The following is a 15,902-nucleotide window of genomic DNA, read 5'->3' as shown; positions in this document are numbered from 1 at the left end:
ATTTTATCTATTATAAATATGATTGATTCAAAAATCCAGTTCACTTTTGAAACTGAATCTGAAAATACCCCTCTCCTCCTTGATATTCTTATATTCCACAATGAATATATTTTCAGCATTACTGTGTTTGCATCCCCAAGCTACTATGTCAACCATTTCTTTTGTTGTTATATGTTTCATGCTCTCAAAGCTGGCTTCTTTTCACCATTACACATTTAATGCTCTCAAAGTCTTTCTTCAGGAACTTTGCTCGCTGATAAACTGAATTATCCAAGACCAGTTTCCATAGATCGAGAGTTTTCTCCTGTGTAAAAAATTTCATCTTGCCATTAAGTCTGCTGTTACAAGTAATATTAATAAGTTGTTCATGTTTCTATCTCATCCTCCTGTTAGTTACAAAATTGCATAAATTTTTCAAAAAATACATTTTCAAGTCATTCCCTCACCTACCAATAAAACCTATAGTTCATTTTTTAAATATTCCATTTCTGACTTCAATTCTTGTGGAATTTACTGAATATTGTGTCAGTATGGTTTGAGATATAACACTCAAACTAAAGAAAAACTTTTATTTTACATCAAGGAATACAAATCTTATGCCGAAAAAGGTGACAAGTCTTCAATAGCTAGTTATAGTTAGAAATTTAATAATTTTGACTTTGGGGTTTGTAAAAATTATCCAAAAAGCTTCTTCCACTGCTGAATTGGATTCTCTTGAAGCATTTCACATTTTCCAATTAAGAAAGGTTTACCTTATTTAGTTAATGTCATTAAGTCCAATTCAATCCTTTCCAATGCTTTTAAAATTCTATTAATTTACTTTTCCAAGTTTTGTTGCTATTTCTGCTAATGGATGGTGCTACCTTCTCATTTGCTTTATTCTCATATAGGGTATAAACAAGGTTATGGCTTTCCCTTCATTGCAAATTTCTTTGCTTTTGGTGAAGAAAGGCTTGTATCTGTGTGCCCTCAAAATCAACAGTTTTTGACTAAGCCTATGCCAGACACAAGTTTGTTACTTTGCTAATCTTTGTTTTACTTTGCCTTGTTTCCCTTCTGTTTTGAATATAAATCAATTTTTAACTGCTTGCATGCGTGACAGAAGAACATATGTTAACACAGGGGTTCTTAACCAGAGGGAGAATTTTACGGTTTCAGGAAAGTGAAGCAGTTAACCTTTAGCTGTTAAAATTTTAGTTTACAAATATAAAAGTATTTTTATTCAAGTTTTGGTATTTATCAACAAAATCTATACTTTTTGTTGTTTAATTTAGAAAACACATAAAAAATAATATAAATAAATGTGTAGGCATTTTTGAGTTTTAGAAAGGAGGGGACAATGATCTTCTAGCAATGATGAAAAAGGTATGCATAAGACAAAACAGGTCGAGAACCACTGTGTTAATATACTGCACACATTAAAAATGTATTGATTACATATAGTATGCATGAAATTTCCGGATCTTCAGTTTTCTCAAACAAAGGAAACTTCATTTCTTAAAAATAATTAATTGTTGCTCTGAAGTGCCAGCTCCTATATTCTCTAAAGCAGAGGTTCCCAACCCTATGCCGCGAGCATTATGACGACCGCTGCTCATTTAACGTGTGCCTGCCACTGTGTGATCACAATAAAATGTTTTTGGTTTTCAATAAAATTCTATGCAACAGTTTTCTCATTTTTAATGAAACAGAAATTGTATCCAATACAGATACCAGCACAAAGCGAAATGCAACCGATCTCTCTTTTATGTGTGCATGTATTATTAACTCTATTCATCAATATATTGCTCTTGAAAAAGTAAATGGTGTCCACCATCAACAGATATTCTAGAATGTGCTCTTAGAAACAAAAAGATTGGGGACCCCTGCTCTAAGGATTGTTGATGCCACTAGAGCTGTTTTAGGTATTTTTGGCTGTATTTGACCTTTCTGCATTAATTTTCAGACAAGATAGCAACAATAATTAATTAATACTTTTAACTTGCTTTTAATCAGTTTCAACAACACAGAATTACGCCTTAAATATATCTGTCTATGTCTGGGAAAAAAAAAAAAATCAATAATCAAATATTACTACACAGTCCAAATGAAAAACTTACTCTTTATTAATTTCCTAAAATATTTACTTCTTTTAGTAATGTAAAATTTTCCAAATATTTATAACACAACACATACCTCCACACTTTTATAATTAAAATCTAATTTTAAAAATATTTGAAAGGCATTGGCTAATCACAGGAGTCTTGAAAATACATATAATTATTCCCAATTATCCAAGTTGCAGATTAATTTAGGCTTCGTCTTGAAAAAAGGAAAAAAAAAGGGGGGGAAGAGAGAGAGAGCTCAGCTTATCATAGAGCAATGGAAAAATTATTATTAGAAACTATCAGAATAAACCGAAATTTCTAAGAAAAATATAAGAACAGTAGTGATAGCAGATTATATCACAATATTAAGTGTTTTTATCCACAAAAACTAAATAATTTAATTGCACATAATCTGGTAAGCAAACACAGTAAAATCATTTGTTAAAAATGATTTGCTAAATTGTAAAAATAAAGTATACAGTCATTAGCTTTCTGTTTCTTATTCATTCTAACTGCAACAAGAGTAACATAGACAAAACTTTTGGCCTTGTATTGAATGCTGATTTAATTTATATTATCCATTGAAATTATTCTGCAGATTAACCTCTTTGCCACTAGCACATCGTACATGAGTGAGATGCTTCATTTTCCTGCTTTTGGCCCAGATACATGAGTGAATTGTCATTGGTGGCCCATCAATTTTTTTTATTGTACCCATATTGTACTTGATACACTGAAACAGAACATTTTGTTTTAAAATTTAAATATGCATAAATTACATCAAAATGCTGCAAAGCCTTATAGATGAAACCTTTTGATTACTCACTGTGTTGTTATTAAGATTATTTATTACGTTATTTTTCTAATGTAAAATGCACGATGCTTACAATGCAAATTCAGAACTTAGAAAGGTTTCATGCAGTGAAGCGGCTTGAAATTTTTGTGTAAATACGGCAAAAAGATACGATTAGCATTGATATTTACATTCTTAAATTTATTTTAATGTATGGAAATAGTTTAAATATATAAATAAAATCATTATCACTAATACTGCACATTAACTCCTTTCAAATTTTAAGTACAAGGATTTTCTGTGTATATTAAAAGAAATGACATTTAAACAGTTATTCAAGAATCTTATTATTTCCATAAAAAGCATATTTTATAGGAATCATTTTTGCTTGTTATTCTTCATTGTAAAACTCACTCAGGTATAGAGTAGTTTTCAGCACTCCAACATCATGGGTGCACGAGGGAACTTCATTTTCTCGATGCCAAGAGCGAAGAGGTTAAATAGCATGAAAATACAGAAAGATTGTTAATGATAGCTTTCTGTTAATTATAATATGGTTTACTTCTCTTTACTGAGATTTTTTTTTAACCACAGTTGGGTTAACTATGCTTTTGGGCTAACTATGGATGTCCTCCTCAGTATTACCCAGGTTAATTGGGAGTCTACTGCAAATGTGAAAATATTATAATAATGATACTGCTCTTGTGCTTGAATATTGTGGTAGACAGAGCTTTAGAGCCTGATATAAAGGTAGACAGGTGAAAAATTTTGATTTGCAAATGAAAACCTGAGGGGGAAAGAAGCTGAAACTCTCAAGTACTAATTCTTTTCAGCCCTCATCAATGTTTCATAAAGAGGATATATTTCGGCTTACAATACTATATCATATTAACATCAAAATCCATGTATTCTGTCACAAATACAAACATGTCTTTAAAAGCTCTAGCAGAAGCACAGATGGAATAGTGAATCTAACCACATTTTTCATTAGCTTTAAATAACAGGACAAAGAGAGGCTACCACGTAGCATGAAGAAATCATTCATTACTACTGCTATATTTATTTGAAATATTCCTCCAACATATTACCATCTGGAATGAAATACAGTTTCCTGTTTTACACATGTAAAATATACACTTCCAATTTTGCTAGTGCTATAAAAAATTTCTAAAATACACTTCAGTTTTCTATGTTTTAATAACTCATTTTTTAAATGCATTTGCAACAAGCATTCACAAATGCAGTGTATTGAATATCCCATTTCATTTTCTTAAATAGCACTCGCCAGTTTACATACAAAGATAACACAAATCTTGATCTAGTTATTACACTGTCATTTTATTTTTCAACTATACTTAAAAACCATATCAAAATAGATCATGATTTATTCTTCAGCCTAATATTACCAACAATAATCCAATCTTATCTTCAGTACTTCTGTCAGAAACACCCCACGTAAAGTACAGACATTGTTTATATGATTATTATGCTTTCCATATGTAAAACATGCTATCTGATATCTTTAAATTACACTGAACTAATTAAGATTATTGTTACTAAGTTATGAGCAAAAATGAATTTTAAAAAATCATATGCTTTGAACTTTATAACAAATTACATAAAAAATAAAAAGTTTATCCATCCTCACTTTAACCCCTTCGCGCCGACTGTCACGTCTACATGCCAGCAACGAACACACTCACCTACCGGCCGACACGCAGGCGTGCCAGAGCATTTTCTCGTTTACTACCGACTGTCACGTATTTGTGCCAGTACCCTGGAATGTTTTAGAAACTATAATTTCTGCCACAAGATGACCATATGGTTTCAGATACATGTACCTTCTACTCGAAATGAGAGAAGCATGACTCACATACACGTGTTTTTGATTATATAAACAAACGGGGAACTAAATGTTTCCGAATGGCGTGATTTATGACGTCTCTTTAAATCGCACTTTATTCGCACGTGGTAGTTGTTTATTGTAAGTAGAAGTTTTATATGCGCTAAAGCGTTGAGTATTTCGGTTTACAGTTCAGTTTTTAGAAAATAATTAGATCTTGTTAGACGAGAATTCTTTCTGTTTTTGTTAGACGTGAATTCTTCGTTGCAATGTCAAAGTATCGAAAATGTTTAACAGAGCATGAAATAGCAGAAATGATGCAAAATATTTCAGATATTGATTCTGAAATTCTGATATTGATTCTGAAAGATTAACTGAAAGACATTTTCAAAAACTTTGTTCAGAAGAGACTGATAAGAAAATGAGACGACGATGCTTCGTTTGTTCACATTCTCGGAAAAATCCTCCAAAACAGCATATGAGTTATTACGAGTTCAAGGAATGTAACGTAGACTGTGTGTAGATCCCTGTTTTCAAATTTTTCATACGAAAGGAGAATTTTAAGTAATATATTTAGTTTTCAGATGTATAATGTTAAAAGTCATAAATAAAATGGTGAGTAATTAAAATAAAATGTGTAAAATATGCATTTAAACAAGAAATAAGGTAATTAAAGTATATATATAGATATCTATAAAGCATAAGCCATTTAAATACTCTATAGAGCATTATTAAACAATGCGTTGATACTTCGGAAATTTCATGGATTTAGGCTTAGTAGCAAAAAAGCCCCCGGCCCTGGAGAGACGCTCGCGGAAGACACTGCCGGCCTCCGCGATAAGCGCGCGTTTTCGCTACCCGGCTCGAAGGGGTTAATGCTACTCTAAATTATGTGCTTTTAAGAAATTTACCATTTTTTGGATTTTGATAGAATCCACGTCCACAACCTAATGCAGGAAATTCATCTTCATCATATGCAGGACTTGCAACTGTAAAATTTACAACGTTCTTGAAAGTTTAGCAAAGAATGATTTTAAGTGAACTGAACTATCTTCAAACTAAGACATCTAAAATGTAAAATAATACCTGCATTTGAAGACCTTCCTCTACCAAGTCCAAGCTGACTGAGGCCATTTGTAACATCACTGTAACTTACAAATTTATTACTATTTGGTTCTATAGGTTCAGGATTTGCAGGGAAAATATTTGCAGCAATGCGAGAGCCAATAGGTGCTTTACCTAGACAGATATGATTAATATTACTATTAAACCATTATTTAAAATATTAACTGTAACCACAAAATTAAATTCTCCTTAAATTATAGCTGCACACACATTTATATATATAAGTTAAGAAAATTAATCTTTGCTCATCAGCTTTAGCATAAGATTGTTTTAAAAGTCATAATTTTCATCTAATTCCAATTACATATATTTAAACTAGGAACAAATGAATAATATACTTTCTAAGACCATTATAACTAAATACACAATGCAAGACACTAGAGCTGGCACCTGGCAAAATAAGCTGAGGTAAAATGTATTTTTAGTCTGGTGACTAAATTTAAAAACATGAAAATGAAATTATAAAATAAACAAAATAACAAAAATTAATTGCTTTGAAATCAGAGTTCTTTAGGAGAATAGATAATCTGTCAGTTCCAGTTTAATCTCATTATAATTACTAAAAAATAACTATGCCTTATTATGGAATTTAGGACAGTTCAGAAAATATTAAATATAATAATGAAAATGAACATGTTAAAAAATTATAAAAACAAACATAAAAATGAATATGCTAAAATTATAAAAACAAACAAAATGATGAAAAATAAAAAAATTTATAACTAATAATAAAATAATCTTAACTAAAACTAATATAAATTTAATCAAAATTAAAATAATTAACACCCGAAATACAGAAAAGAAAATGCCTTATCTCTTTCATTTGCACCATTTTGAAAAATGCTAGAGAACAATCTGTGAAGTAGGAAAAACAGTTTAGAGTTGCCTTTTGGTGTCAACACTAAAGAAAATAGTTGACTTGTGTGAAACTGTGTAAAATGGAACTCTAGCTGCAAATGCAAAGCAAACTACAGAAATTATTTTTCCAGCTATTCATAAAAATACATTTTTCGAATTATTAAAAAAATTTCTGGAAGCAGTAAGCAGAGTATAAACAGAAAAGAGAACTAGAAATGCAAACAATCTTTACACATTTGGTTATAATGTGGCTTGAAATGGAAATTTACTTCGGAGTTACTCATCCACATATAACCTACTTCAAATTAAGTTTCATATTCTTTCAATCAACTCAGTTTTATTGTGTCATAATTAATGCAAAGTTTCTGAAAGTGTTCTTTAATAAAATTAAATGGAACTATATTGTCTAGAAGTGTTCTGATATATAAGATGAGATAATAAATATGAAGGTTTGTTAACGTGGTAAGAATGTGTATATGTTGGTAATGAACATGTTTGGGCAGAAAATGTACTTTGATACAAATCTATTTGGAATATATACATGTGTTGTGTGTGCATGTGTATAAATGATATCAACTCATAAATAATTTTTGTTTTATAAATTAATTTCATATAATATAAATAAGATAATAAAAATTATGATTTTAAAATGAATTTCAACTATTTCAGAATTAGCATTATTAATTTTGAAATTATAGTATATCTATTTACTTTTTTTTACAATATTTAAATAAAATACAGGCATTCCTAACAGCTTCAATTATTTTTCACTAAACATACACTAGTCAAATAAACTGAATAGTTAAACTGATCTAGTTGCTATCTTAATTTCAATTTTAAAATTTAATATTTTCGATTGCACATCCTATATTTCAAAGATTTCTCCAATACATAAAAACCTGTCTTCTAAACTTTATATTACAATAACAAAAATTAATTTACCTTCTTCCTTAAATTCATTTACATTTGCATCATCAAATTCAACATCTGCCTGCTATTAATTACTGTTGCATGATAATTCAAATTCCTTTCCAGTCTTTTATTAAAACTATTTCAATATGAGAATCATTGTCTGAAGTATCAAATGAAACAACTAAAGTAATAAACTAATTATTTCATTACATTTTTTTTTTTTTTTTTACTTTTTCTTTACACTTTTTTACATTAATTCGGAGTAATTTATAAATACAAATACACTTTTAGTATTTATCTGTTATTCTAGAATTTGCAAAGTTTTACAGAAATAAATTGTTTTATGGCAAAGACACGTTATGTTTTTTCAACTTAGGCTTTCAGATTTTTTAGCCTGGCTTCATATTATATAAGCTCAACTGAAAACAGAAAAATTAAGCTAGCATGTCTAGATAACGTCCCCTTTAAATACGTAAATTAGTCGACTGACAACAGAAATTTTAAATGGCAAAAATTTAATTTCATACATCATCTCTGCTGCATTATAATTGTTAAAAAAATTGGGAAATTAAATTTAACATAACTGTTTTCTGCACTTAGGTTTTCCAAATCTTTCTTCGTTAAACTAACTTCTTATTTCAATAGCTCTTATATAATGGTACCACTTACAACAGAAATATGAATTTTTTTATTCATTTATGTTGTTAGAAATTTAGAATGATCACAAGTAATAGTAAAAGCCAAAATTACAAAATAAAAATTTGCAACTGATCAGCTTAAAATTACAATGTATAAATATTTTAATGAGTTAATCAAGCTATCATAATAGTTAAGTCTTAAAAATTATACAGTTTGTTAAAATAATATGCTTCAATACATTCAATAACTCTGCAACAAATGCCATCCTTGCAGCAATAAAATGGGTATCTAACAATCTGCTTTCTTTCAAATTTTGCGAATTGAATCATTTCATTTTAACTCTGAAATAATATCTACAAGCCTCATTATATAACAAACTCATTTAGATTAACAGCATTAAAACACGATTAAAAATATATATATATAATAATTACATTAAAAGGGGTAAAGTTTTACACTTTGTTCAAAGCTAATTTTTTTAACCTTAGCTTTTCTATTACTTTAGAGTGTTATTTGGTACCTAGAGAATATAGCAGAAATTTTCTTCTTTTACATATTAAGACAATTTAAAATTCCTTTTTGTTTGATATGCATAACTGATGTAACAAACATCATTTTCTCACTTTAAAAATTTGATGTGGACACCACATGACTTGCTTGTATGCCTATTAAATTATACACACTTTTTCGGCACTTCACTTGAACTTATTTCCTCAAATTACTCTGACAAATCCCTGAAAGCAATCAAAATGACATATTGCTAATTTTGAAATTAAATATTTCAGTCAATTTTTGTCATACTGGGATCCCAACTTCTTGAATTTTCACAATCAGTATAAAACTTTCCTGAATATAAGTATAGGAACTGGGAGACTGTTAAAAGTTAGATTTTATTATTTGTTTAAAAAAAAATTGAATTTGAAAATGTGAAAACATGACTATTTTTGCCATATGGAAGTTCCAACTTCTTGAATTTTTACTTTTTCTTAATCAGTACAAAACTTTCCTGAATATAAGTATAGGAACTGGGAGACTGTTAAAATTTAGATTCCATTACTTACCCCTCAATTTTTTTTTTTTTTTTAATTTGAAATGCAAAAACATGAAAATTTTCATCATTTAAAACATTTCTGCAATTGGAAGCGTATGTCTACAACCAATGATTGTGAAAACAAAGCCTGGATACAGGTGGGTGCACATATAATATATATACACACATACACTTTCAGTATTGCTGATTGAAATAAAATTGAGAGGTGCAAAACTAGAATCGCAGCTGTCCAACATACAAAATTTCAATGTTCTACCACTAATCATTTTTGAGTTATGTGAGATACATACAAGTGCATGCAGATATCACAAAAAATCCATTTTGGAATAAAAAGTCCTTTTTTCTGCCCCTTTGTAGAGACTTAGAGCAATAAATAAATAAATAATAAGAATTTATATTTCTATTGAAATGTGACACTCAAAACTTTTAGCAATTGCAATAGGTCCTTTATTTCAATGCATGGAAGTAAAAATTACGCTTCAGAATACATTTAAGGAATTTTATTATGGTCAATTTCTTTGCAAAACAAACTTGTTTTAAGAAAAATAAGTTGAAATTATATGAAAATGGAGAGATGAGACAGAAATAGCCTATGTATATGCATATAAAAGTTCACAATAAGCTAGAGGCATGACCAAAAATATTCCAATCTTTCAACACTTTACCAACCGATTGCCTATTAATCGGCTTTTTATCACCAACCCCTACCAGCCAATCGCCTATTAATTGGCTTTTTTTGCCAATGCCTACCGACCAGTAGCCTATTAATAGTTTTTTTTTTTTTTTGGCCAACGCCTACCGACCAATAATCTATTAAACGGCTTTTTTCGTCAATGCCTACTAATCGCTCTTTTCACGGGGCTACTTAAAAATAGCCTATCAGTCGGTAGCCATGGCGATAAACAACTGCCATTTGCTATATCATCTGCATTTTATTATTATTATTTACCGTATATACCCACGTATAAGTCGATACCGCGAATAAGTCGACCCACCCACTTCGACATAAAAAATTCATAGAAAATAAGAAACCCATGTATAAGTCGACCCCCCACTTCTGAAATCGATCGAGAAACTTCGGAAATTTTTTTTTAAGTACTACATTTATTCAAAAACATCTGAGAAAAAAAAGTATATATACGATAAAAAATACCTTGGTAAATAAACAAAATCAAAATCCTTCAACGTCCAATTCATGGTCAGATTTGCCAAACATTTCATAGAACTCTTCTGTCATCATTGGCTCGTCATCATACATATTTTCAGTCTCGAACTCTGTATTGTTACAATCACTACTAGAACCTTCATCGTCATTTTCACTTTCAAAAACAGCATCATCTTCCGTGCCGTCTAGTTCGTTGCTAATACAACATTTTTTAAATAATTTTATAATCATTTCAGAGGGTATTTCATTCCAAGCATCTTAACCCACTGAGCAATTAATGTAATATCAGGCTTTTTAATGTTGCCTCCCTTTGTATATGTTGGTCAACGGAACTAATCCACTCTGCACAATATTTTCTAACATTTACTTTGAAGAGCTTATTGAGGCAGACATGTAGCGGTTGAATGACGGATGTCAATCCTCCCGGAATTACGGCCACAGTCGTTTTTAGGTGTTTTGTCACTTCTTCAGAAAAGTGTCCATGAAAAGAATTGTATACTAAAAGAGAAGGTTTTTTTTTTGAAAGCTGCTCCTGGTCTTTTATCCCACACATTTTTAAGCCAATCGACTGTTCCGTCAGCAACCATCCATCCCTTTTCATGGGTGCAAACCAGCACACCTGATCTAAAACCCAAGCATATAAGTCAAGCAGCAGGCAAAAGCGTCACCAACATATCCAAAATGCAGGATAATTGGGGGAAAATGATCGTATATAGTAACCTTCTAGAATTTGTTCCGGAAAAGATTCTCGTACGTAAAATCTATCTGCATTTTCCCTTTTTAAAAGTTAAAAGAAATATTCAAAACTGTTCAGTTATTGCGTGGGCTATTATTTTTTAATTTTGACGTGTACGCCTGTTAACAAAAGTATTTCATGAATGAACAATAACTATTATAAAGACTTATACATACGTAAAAACTATCTGCATTTCTCTTTTCTTGGCGTGTTGGTGAAACTTTTTTATTGATCGATATTGATCGGTTGTTCGGGGGCCGAAAATTCTTTGGTTTAATCGAAACTTACTCTAGTTAAAGTATGAAACTCTGTGATTAGTTTGTCACATAATTTAAATCATGAAATTACTTCAAGTAAGTGACTTATTTGATAAGTCGTCCAATTTGAGTGCAGGAAGAAAACAACTGCATTATATAAAGAAATTTTTGAACTTCCGATTCTTTTAATTTTTTATGGCCTCACGTATAAGTCGACCCCCCCCCACTTTGAAGTCTTTTTTTATCCAAAATATCTCGACTTATATGTGGGTATATACGGTAGGTACATTACTCACTTACATTAAGAGTATTGCTTCGTAAATTATCACATTTTCACACCGCTTTTAAAAAATTTGCCATTCCTGATGAGCGAAAAAAATGGCACTGGAGAGTTTTATTTAGATGATTTATCAGATTGTCCTGACAGTTATTCAGGACAGGGAGAATCTGTGGCTGAGTGGCCAGTCGGACGTGCGTATGCTATTGAACTGCTAGCGGTCAGCAAAGTGTTAAGTCATGTGCACACCATGGTGCAAAGAAAACATAAAACTTAAGATAGGACATCATGACTAATACAAGGTCAATTATAAACTACGTCACACACAAGGTTGCTAATCATTAAAAAATTTTTAAAAAATAAGTTTCTGTCTTTGCTATCCGATAATCTGCAATAACAAGATGATATTTAATACATGTAATACCTGTAGCAACTATTGGGTGACTTTGATTTGGCCATTAATGAGCAGATGGTTCAAGTTTTACCTGCATTATGTATATGTTTCAACTTTTCATTGTAAAAGGGCACTGTTGCAGTAAATTGAATATTTTATATATTTATGTTATGCAACAGTTGTAGCAACATTGCACTGTAGCTGAATTAATGTTCACTAAAATTTGTTCGCATCAAAACAAGATCAATTTGTTCAGAAACCATAAATGTCAAGAAGTCTTTTTTATTCAAAACATCAAGTGTTGCAAACACCTCTTTGAAATCATAACAGTATATGAAGTAGGAAACCTTGCAAATCCATTAGTTTTGAAATCTTTAGTTGCTACCCCTTAGTATTTTTTTTCAAAGATGGGAAGGAATTGAGTTAAGTTACATCGTAATTAGCCACATCACTACTGACATCATCATGTGGTGCCAAAGTTTACAATTAGCAATATATATATATATATATATATATATATATATATATATATATATATACTCTTTAACTCTTTCATGGCAATAAGTAAAGACAGCATTATCTGTCTACAAAATATCCCAAATAAGTAACCAAGACTTAGATGCCTACACAACAGTTCAAGATCATACAATGTCTATCTGAATGCCAGCAAGAAATAAGTCAAAATCAAGTTTGGAAAGTGCTTACAAATATGGTACATCTTGAACATATCATAGGTACCAACTTTGGAATCTTAAAAACTGCGGGTTTTTTGTTGGAAAACCAGAAAGTTTTCATGTTGCATGATGACATCATTTCAAACTTAATTTAATTTAATTCACTGTATAATACAAGGTTCAGGTCAATGAACTATTTATAACTCAATTCTGGTGTATCCTAAATTTTGTGTTCTCTGGCTAACTGCATTTTAAAATTTTCTTACAGATACTGAGAAAATCCTGAGTAGTGAAGGAAAGCTTTTATTCATCAAAGCAATTTTAAATATAGAGAAGATAAAACTAATAATTAATGCACATAGTATTTGAGTGGATAAACTTAGTAATATACCTATTGAAGTAAACAAAATACAAATATTAACTGATTAAACATTGCTTGACTCTTCATATAAAAATTTACAATTGTCTAGAGTAGATTAAGATTACTTGGATCATATGAAATTTAATAAGATCAATAAAATGTAATTAAAAAAAAATAAAATTCACATGAAATAAAATTTAATAAGAAAAATTATTCTGAAGATTATTACAAATGAGAAAAAAGATTTTGTGTAATTTTAGTTTCAGTAACTCAAATTTCACTTATTGCTCAGAAATAATTTCCTTAGTAAAGACTAAAATTTAAAAACCAGGAAATGTGGTGATCAATTGGGACACGTGGATGAAATTTTTCTTTTATTATGCAACCTACTTTTCTTCCGGTGAGTAGTTACATTATGATTCTGAGAGTCCCCCCCCTTTACTACCTTTTGCAGCAATGTATAAAATCTTCTTCATGCAACAATTTGACAAGCATGATTTTTTTTTCAAATTTGAAATGCATTTTATGTGAGATATAGTAATTGGTTATTTTCAGGACCCTCCGCACTGAAAATTTTCCTAATACACACTTAAGATTTCCATAAAATAATTTCAGCCATAATGTATACGCTTTAATTACAATATCATTACACAATGACAATAATGAAATATACTGTCCAATGGAAATATTTATAAACAGGCATATACTAAAAGCTTTAAGATTATTTTTGAATGCATAAATAATTTGAGAGGTCGTATGACTAAACAATCAAAGTTTTCAAGATTACTATTGAATGTATAAGGAATTTGAGAGCAAGCATGACTGCAAAAGTAATTTATAAAATCTAGTGGCTGAATACTTTTGGTGATAAAGTGCACTATGTATAATTTCTTCAAGCTTTCTTTTCAAAATATACAAAATCTATTAGTTTCTAACTTTAATAGGTTTAATATTATGTAAAATTTACTAATAAATTTGAGAGATTTTCCACTCTATATATTAACTTGTAGCATAAATTTGAAATAATTAGAATAAGCAACTTTTAACAATGAACACCAAGCACTTTTAAACACAGTCTAATTTTAATATTAAACATATATTAAGTATAGAAAAATGCAATAGTTAACTTACAGAACATTTTTAAATCAAAATTTTTCTTTCATATTAATGCAAAATAAATTACTCTATTTCACATAAAAGCATTGTATACTTTTAAGTTTTCTAGGAACTATGAAAAACTATTTTGAATTGAAATAATAATAACAACAACAAAAACTGGAAGAAGTAAACAAACAAAAAAACAGATGCTTTGTACCTCTTCCAAGTCCAAGGTTTTGATAATCTAAATCTTGTTTCTGTGGTGGTTTATAAGTCTGCAAAATAAAGAAAAAAAATTAAATGAAAAATAAAACTGACAACTATTTATATCAAAGAAAGCCTCTGTGGCATGCTATGTGCTGCGAATTTTATTTATTTATAGATAACAGTATTAAATTTGAATGGGTAACAGTGTTAATTTGAATAAGTTTTAACATCGGAGCAGATTTGGTCCATCTTTGACATCCTCATCTAAAGTAAATATTTTAAAGTTTAAAATGCTTTGTAAGGATCAGAAAAGATAATCGAATATCAGAAAAAAAAAAAAAAAAAACTATGAATATGGTGCGTGTGGTAGCATATTCTATACAAGTTGTAATAGCTTGTAAAGAATATAAGTTACTAAACTTGTGTAAGGTCTGGCATTTTTAAAGTGAAACACTACCTTTTTCTGTCGATAAATTCTGGTCTTTTCTGTTTAACACTATCACTCAGTTACTCAGTTTGTCCAAATGATGGCAGTTCATTTTTGAATGAACAGCGGAATTGTCTAATAGAAGACTTAAAAAAAAAAAAAAAAAAAGGAGTATATTGCCTCTTTTTTTTAATATCGGCCTTTTAAAGTTCTTGAGTCAATTCATCTCTTTTCCATAATTAACTACATTTGACACTGCTGTAAACAATCCTTTTCTCATCACCAGGCATTTTTTTTTTTTTTAATGGGCATTTTCTTGACATTTGAGAAGCAAATCACAGATGTCAGTGCAACAGAGCACATTTTTCTTTAAGAACATGTGGAACCCATATATTTTGTTCGGAAATGAAATCAAGTCATTTCACAGGTGCATATAAGAGCTAAATTCAATAAATTTAATCTCCCAGCGATTACTCAAGTTATTACTTGATAGTTTGCTTCAATCAGTACCTTTGCGTTCAGCAACTAACCTTGTGGAATGTAACGCATTTTCAATATCAAAATTGCCAGATGAAAATTTTGCAAAACAGCTTTCGAACTTGTGAAACATAAGTTAACACATCTTCTCCAAACTTCTCCCACAGTTTCTCCAAACATCTCACACAAATTTTTACTTGCCTGAATTGCACTTTTGCCTTTTTAGTAATAAAAAATCTATACGTCAAAACTGCTGCTTTTTCCATATTTGATGGGAAACATACATAAAAAAAATATTTAAAAAAAAAGTGCAGCAGAATAGAAATTCTTTAACAAATAAACCTTCGAAAGTCAGCTGTCAAAACACATAATGACTACATAGTTTAGAATGAAGATGGGTAGTTAAAAATACAACCAGTCCCTTACAGTGATAAAAAATGGAATTATTTTCTAAGCAACTCAATAATTTAGCACTAGGGTGTAATAAATTTTAAATAAGTAACAAATGAAATGACAGCGTC

The 15,902-nt window shown here is 29.9% G+C and overlaps 1 protein-coding gene across 3 annotated transcripts in view; it reads right to left on the bottom strand.

Annotated features, from left to right (window-relative positions):
• Positions 1–15,902, bottom strand: part of LOC146998909 (uncharacterized) — a 54,993-nt gene that overhangs the window by 7,942 nt on the left and 31,149 nt on the right. For all 3 annotated transcript variants that reach the window (XM_085811950.1, XM_085811949.1, XM_085811948.1), the window contains exons 7-9: positions 14,488–14,545; positions 5,810–5,962; positions 5,635–5,712 (exon numbers count right to left, since the gene is read on the bottom strand). In XM_085811950.1, coding sequence (XP_085668076.1) covers positions 5,635–5,712; positions 5,810–5,962; positions 14,488–14,545 — 289 coding nt within the window. The remainder of the gene's footprint in view (positions 1–5,634; positions 5,713–5,809; positions 5,963–14,487; positions 14,546–15,902) is intronic.

This window comes from Stegodyphus dumicola, chromosome 2, assembly GCF_044657685.1.
Source record: "Stegodyphus dumicola isolate Sdum_Otavi_A_Nest chromosome 2, ASM4465768v1".
Classification (NCBI taxonomy): domain Eukaryota; kingdom Metazoa; phylum Arthropoda; class Arachnida; order Araneae; family Eresidae; genus Stegodyphus; species Stegodyphus dumicola.
This window is presented reverse-complemented; position numbering and strand designations above follow the sequence as displayed.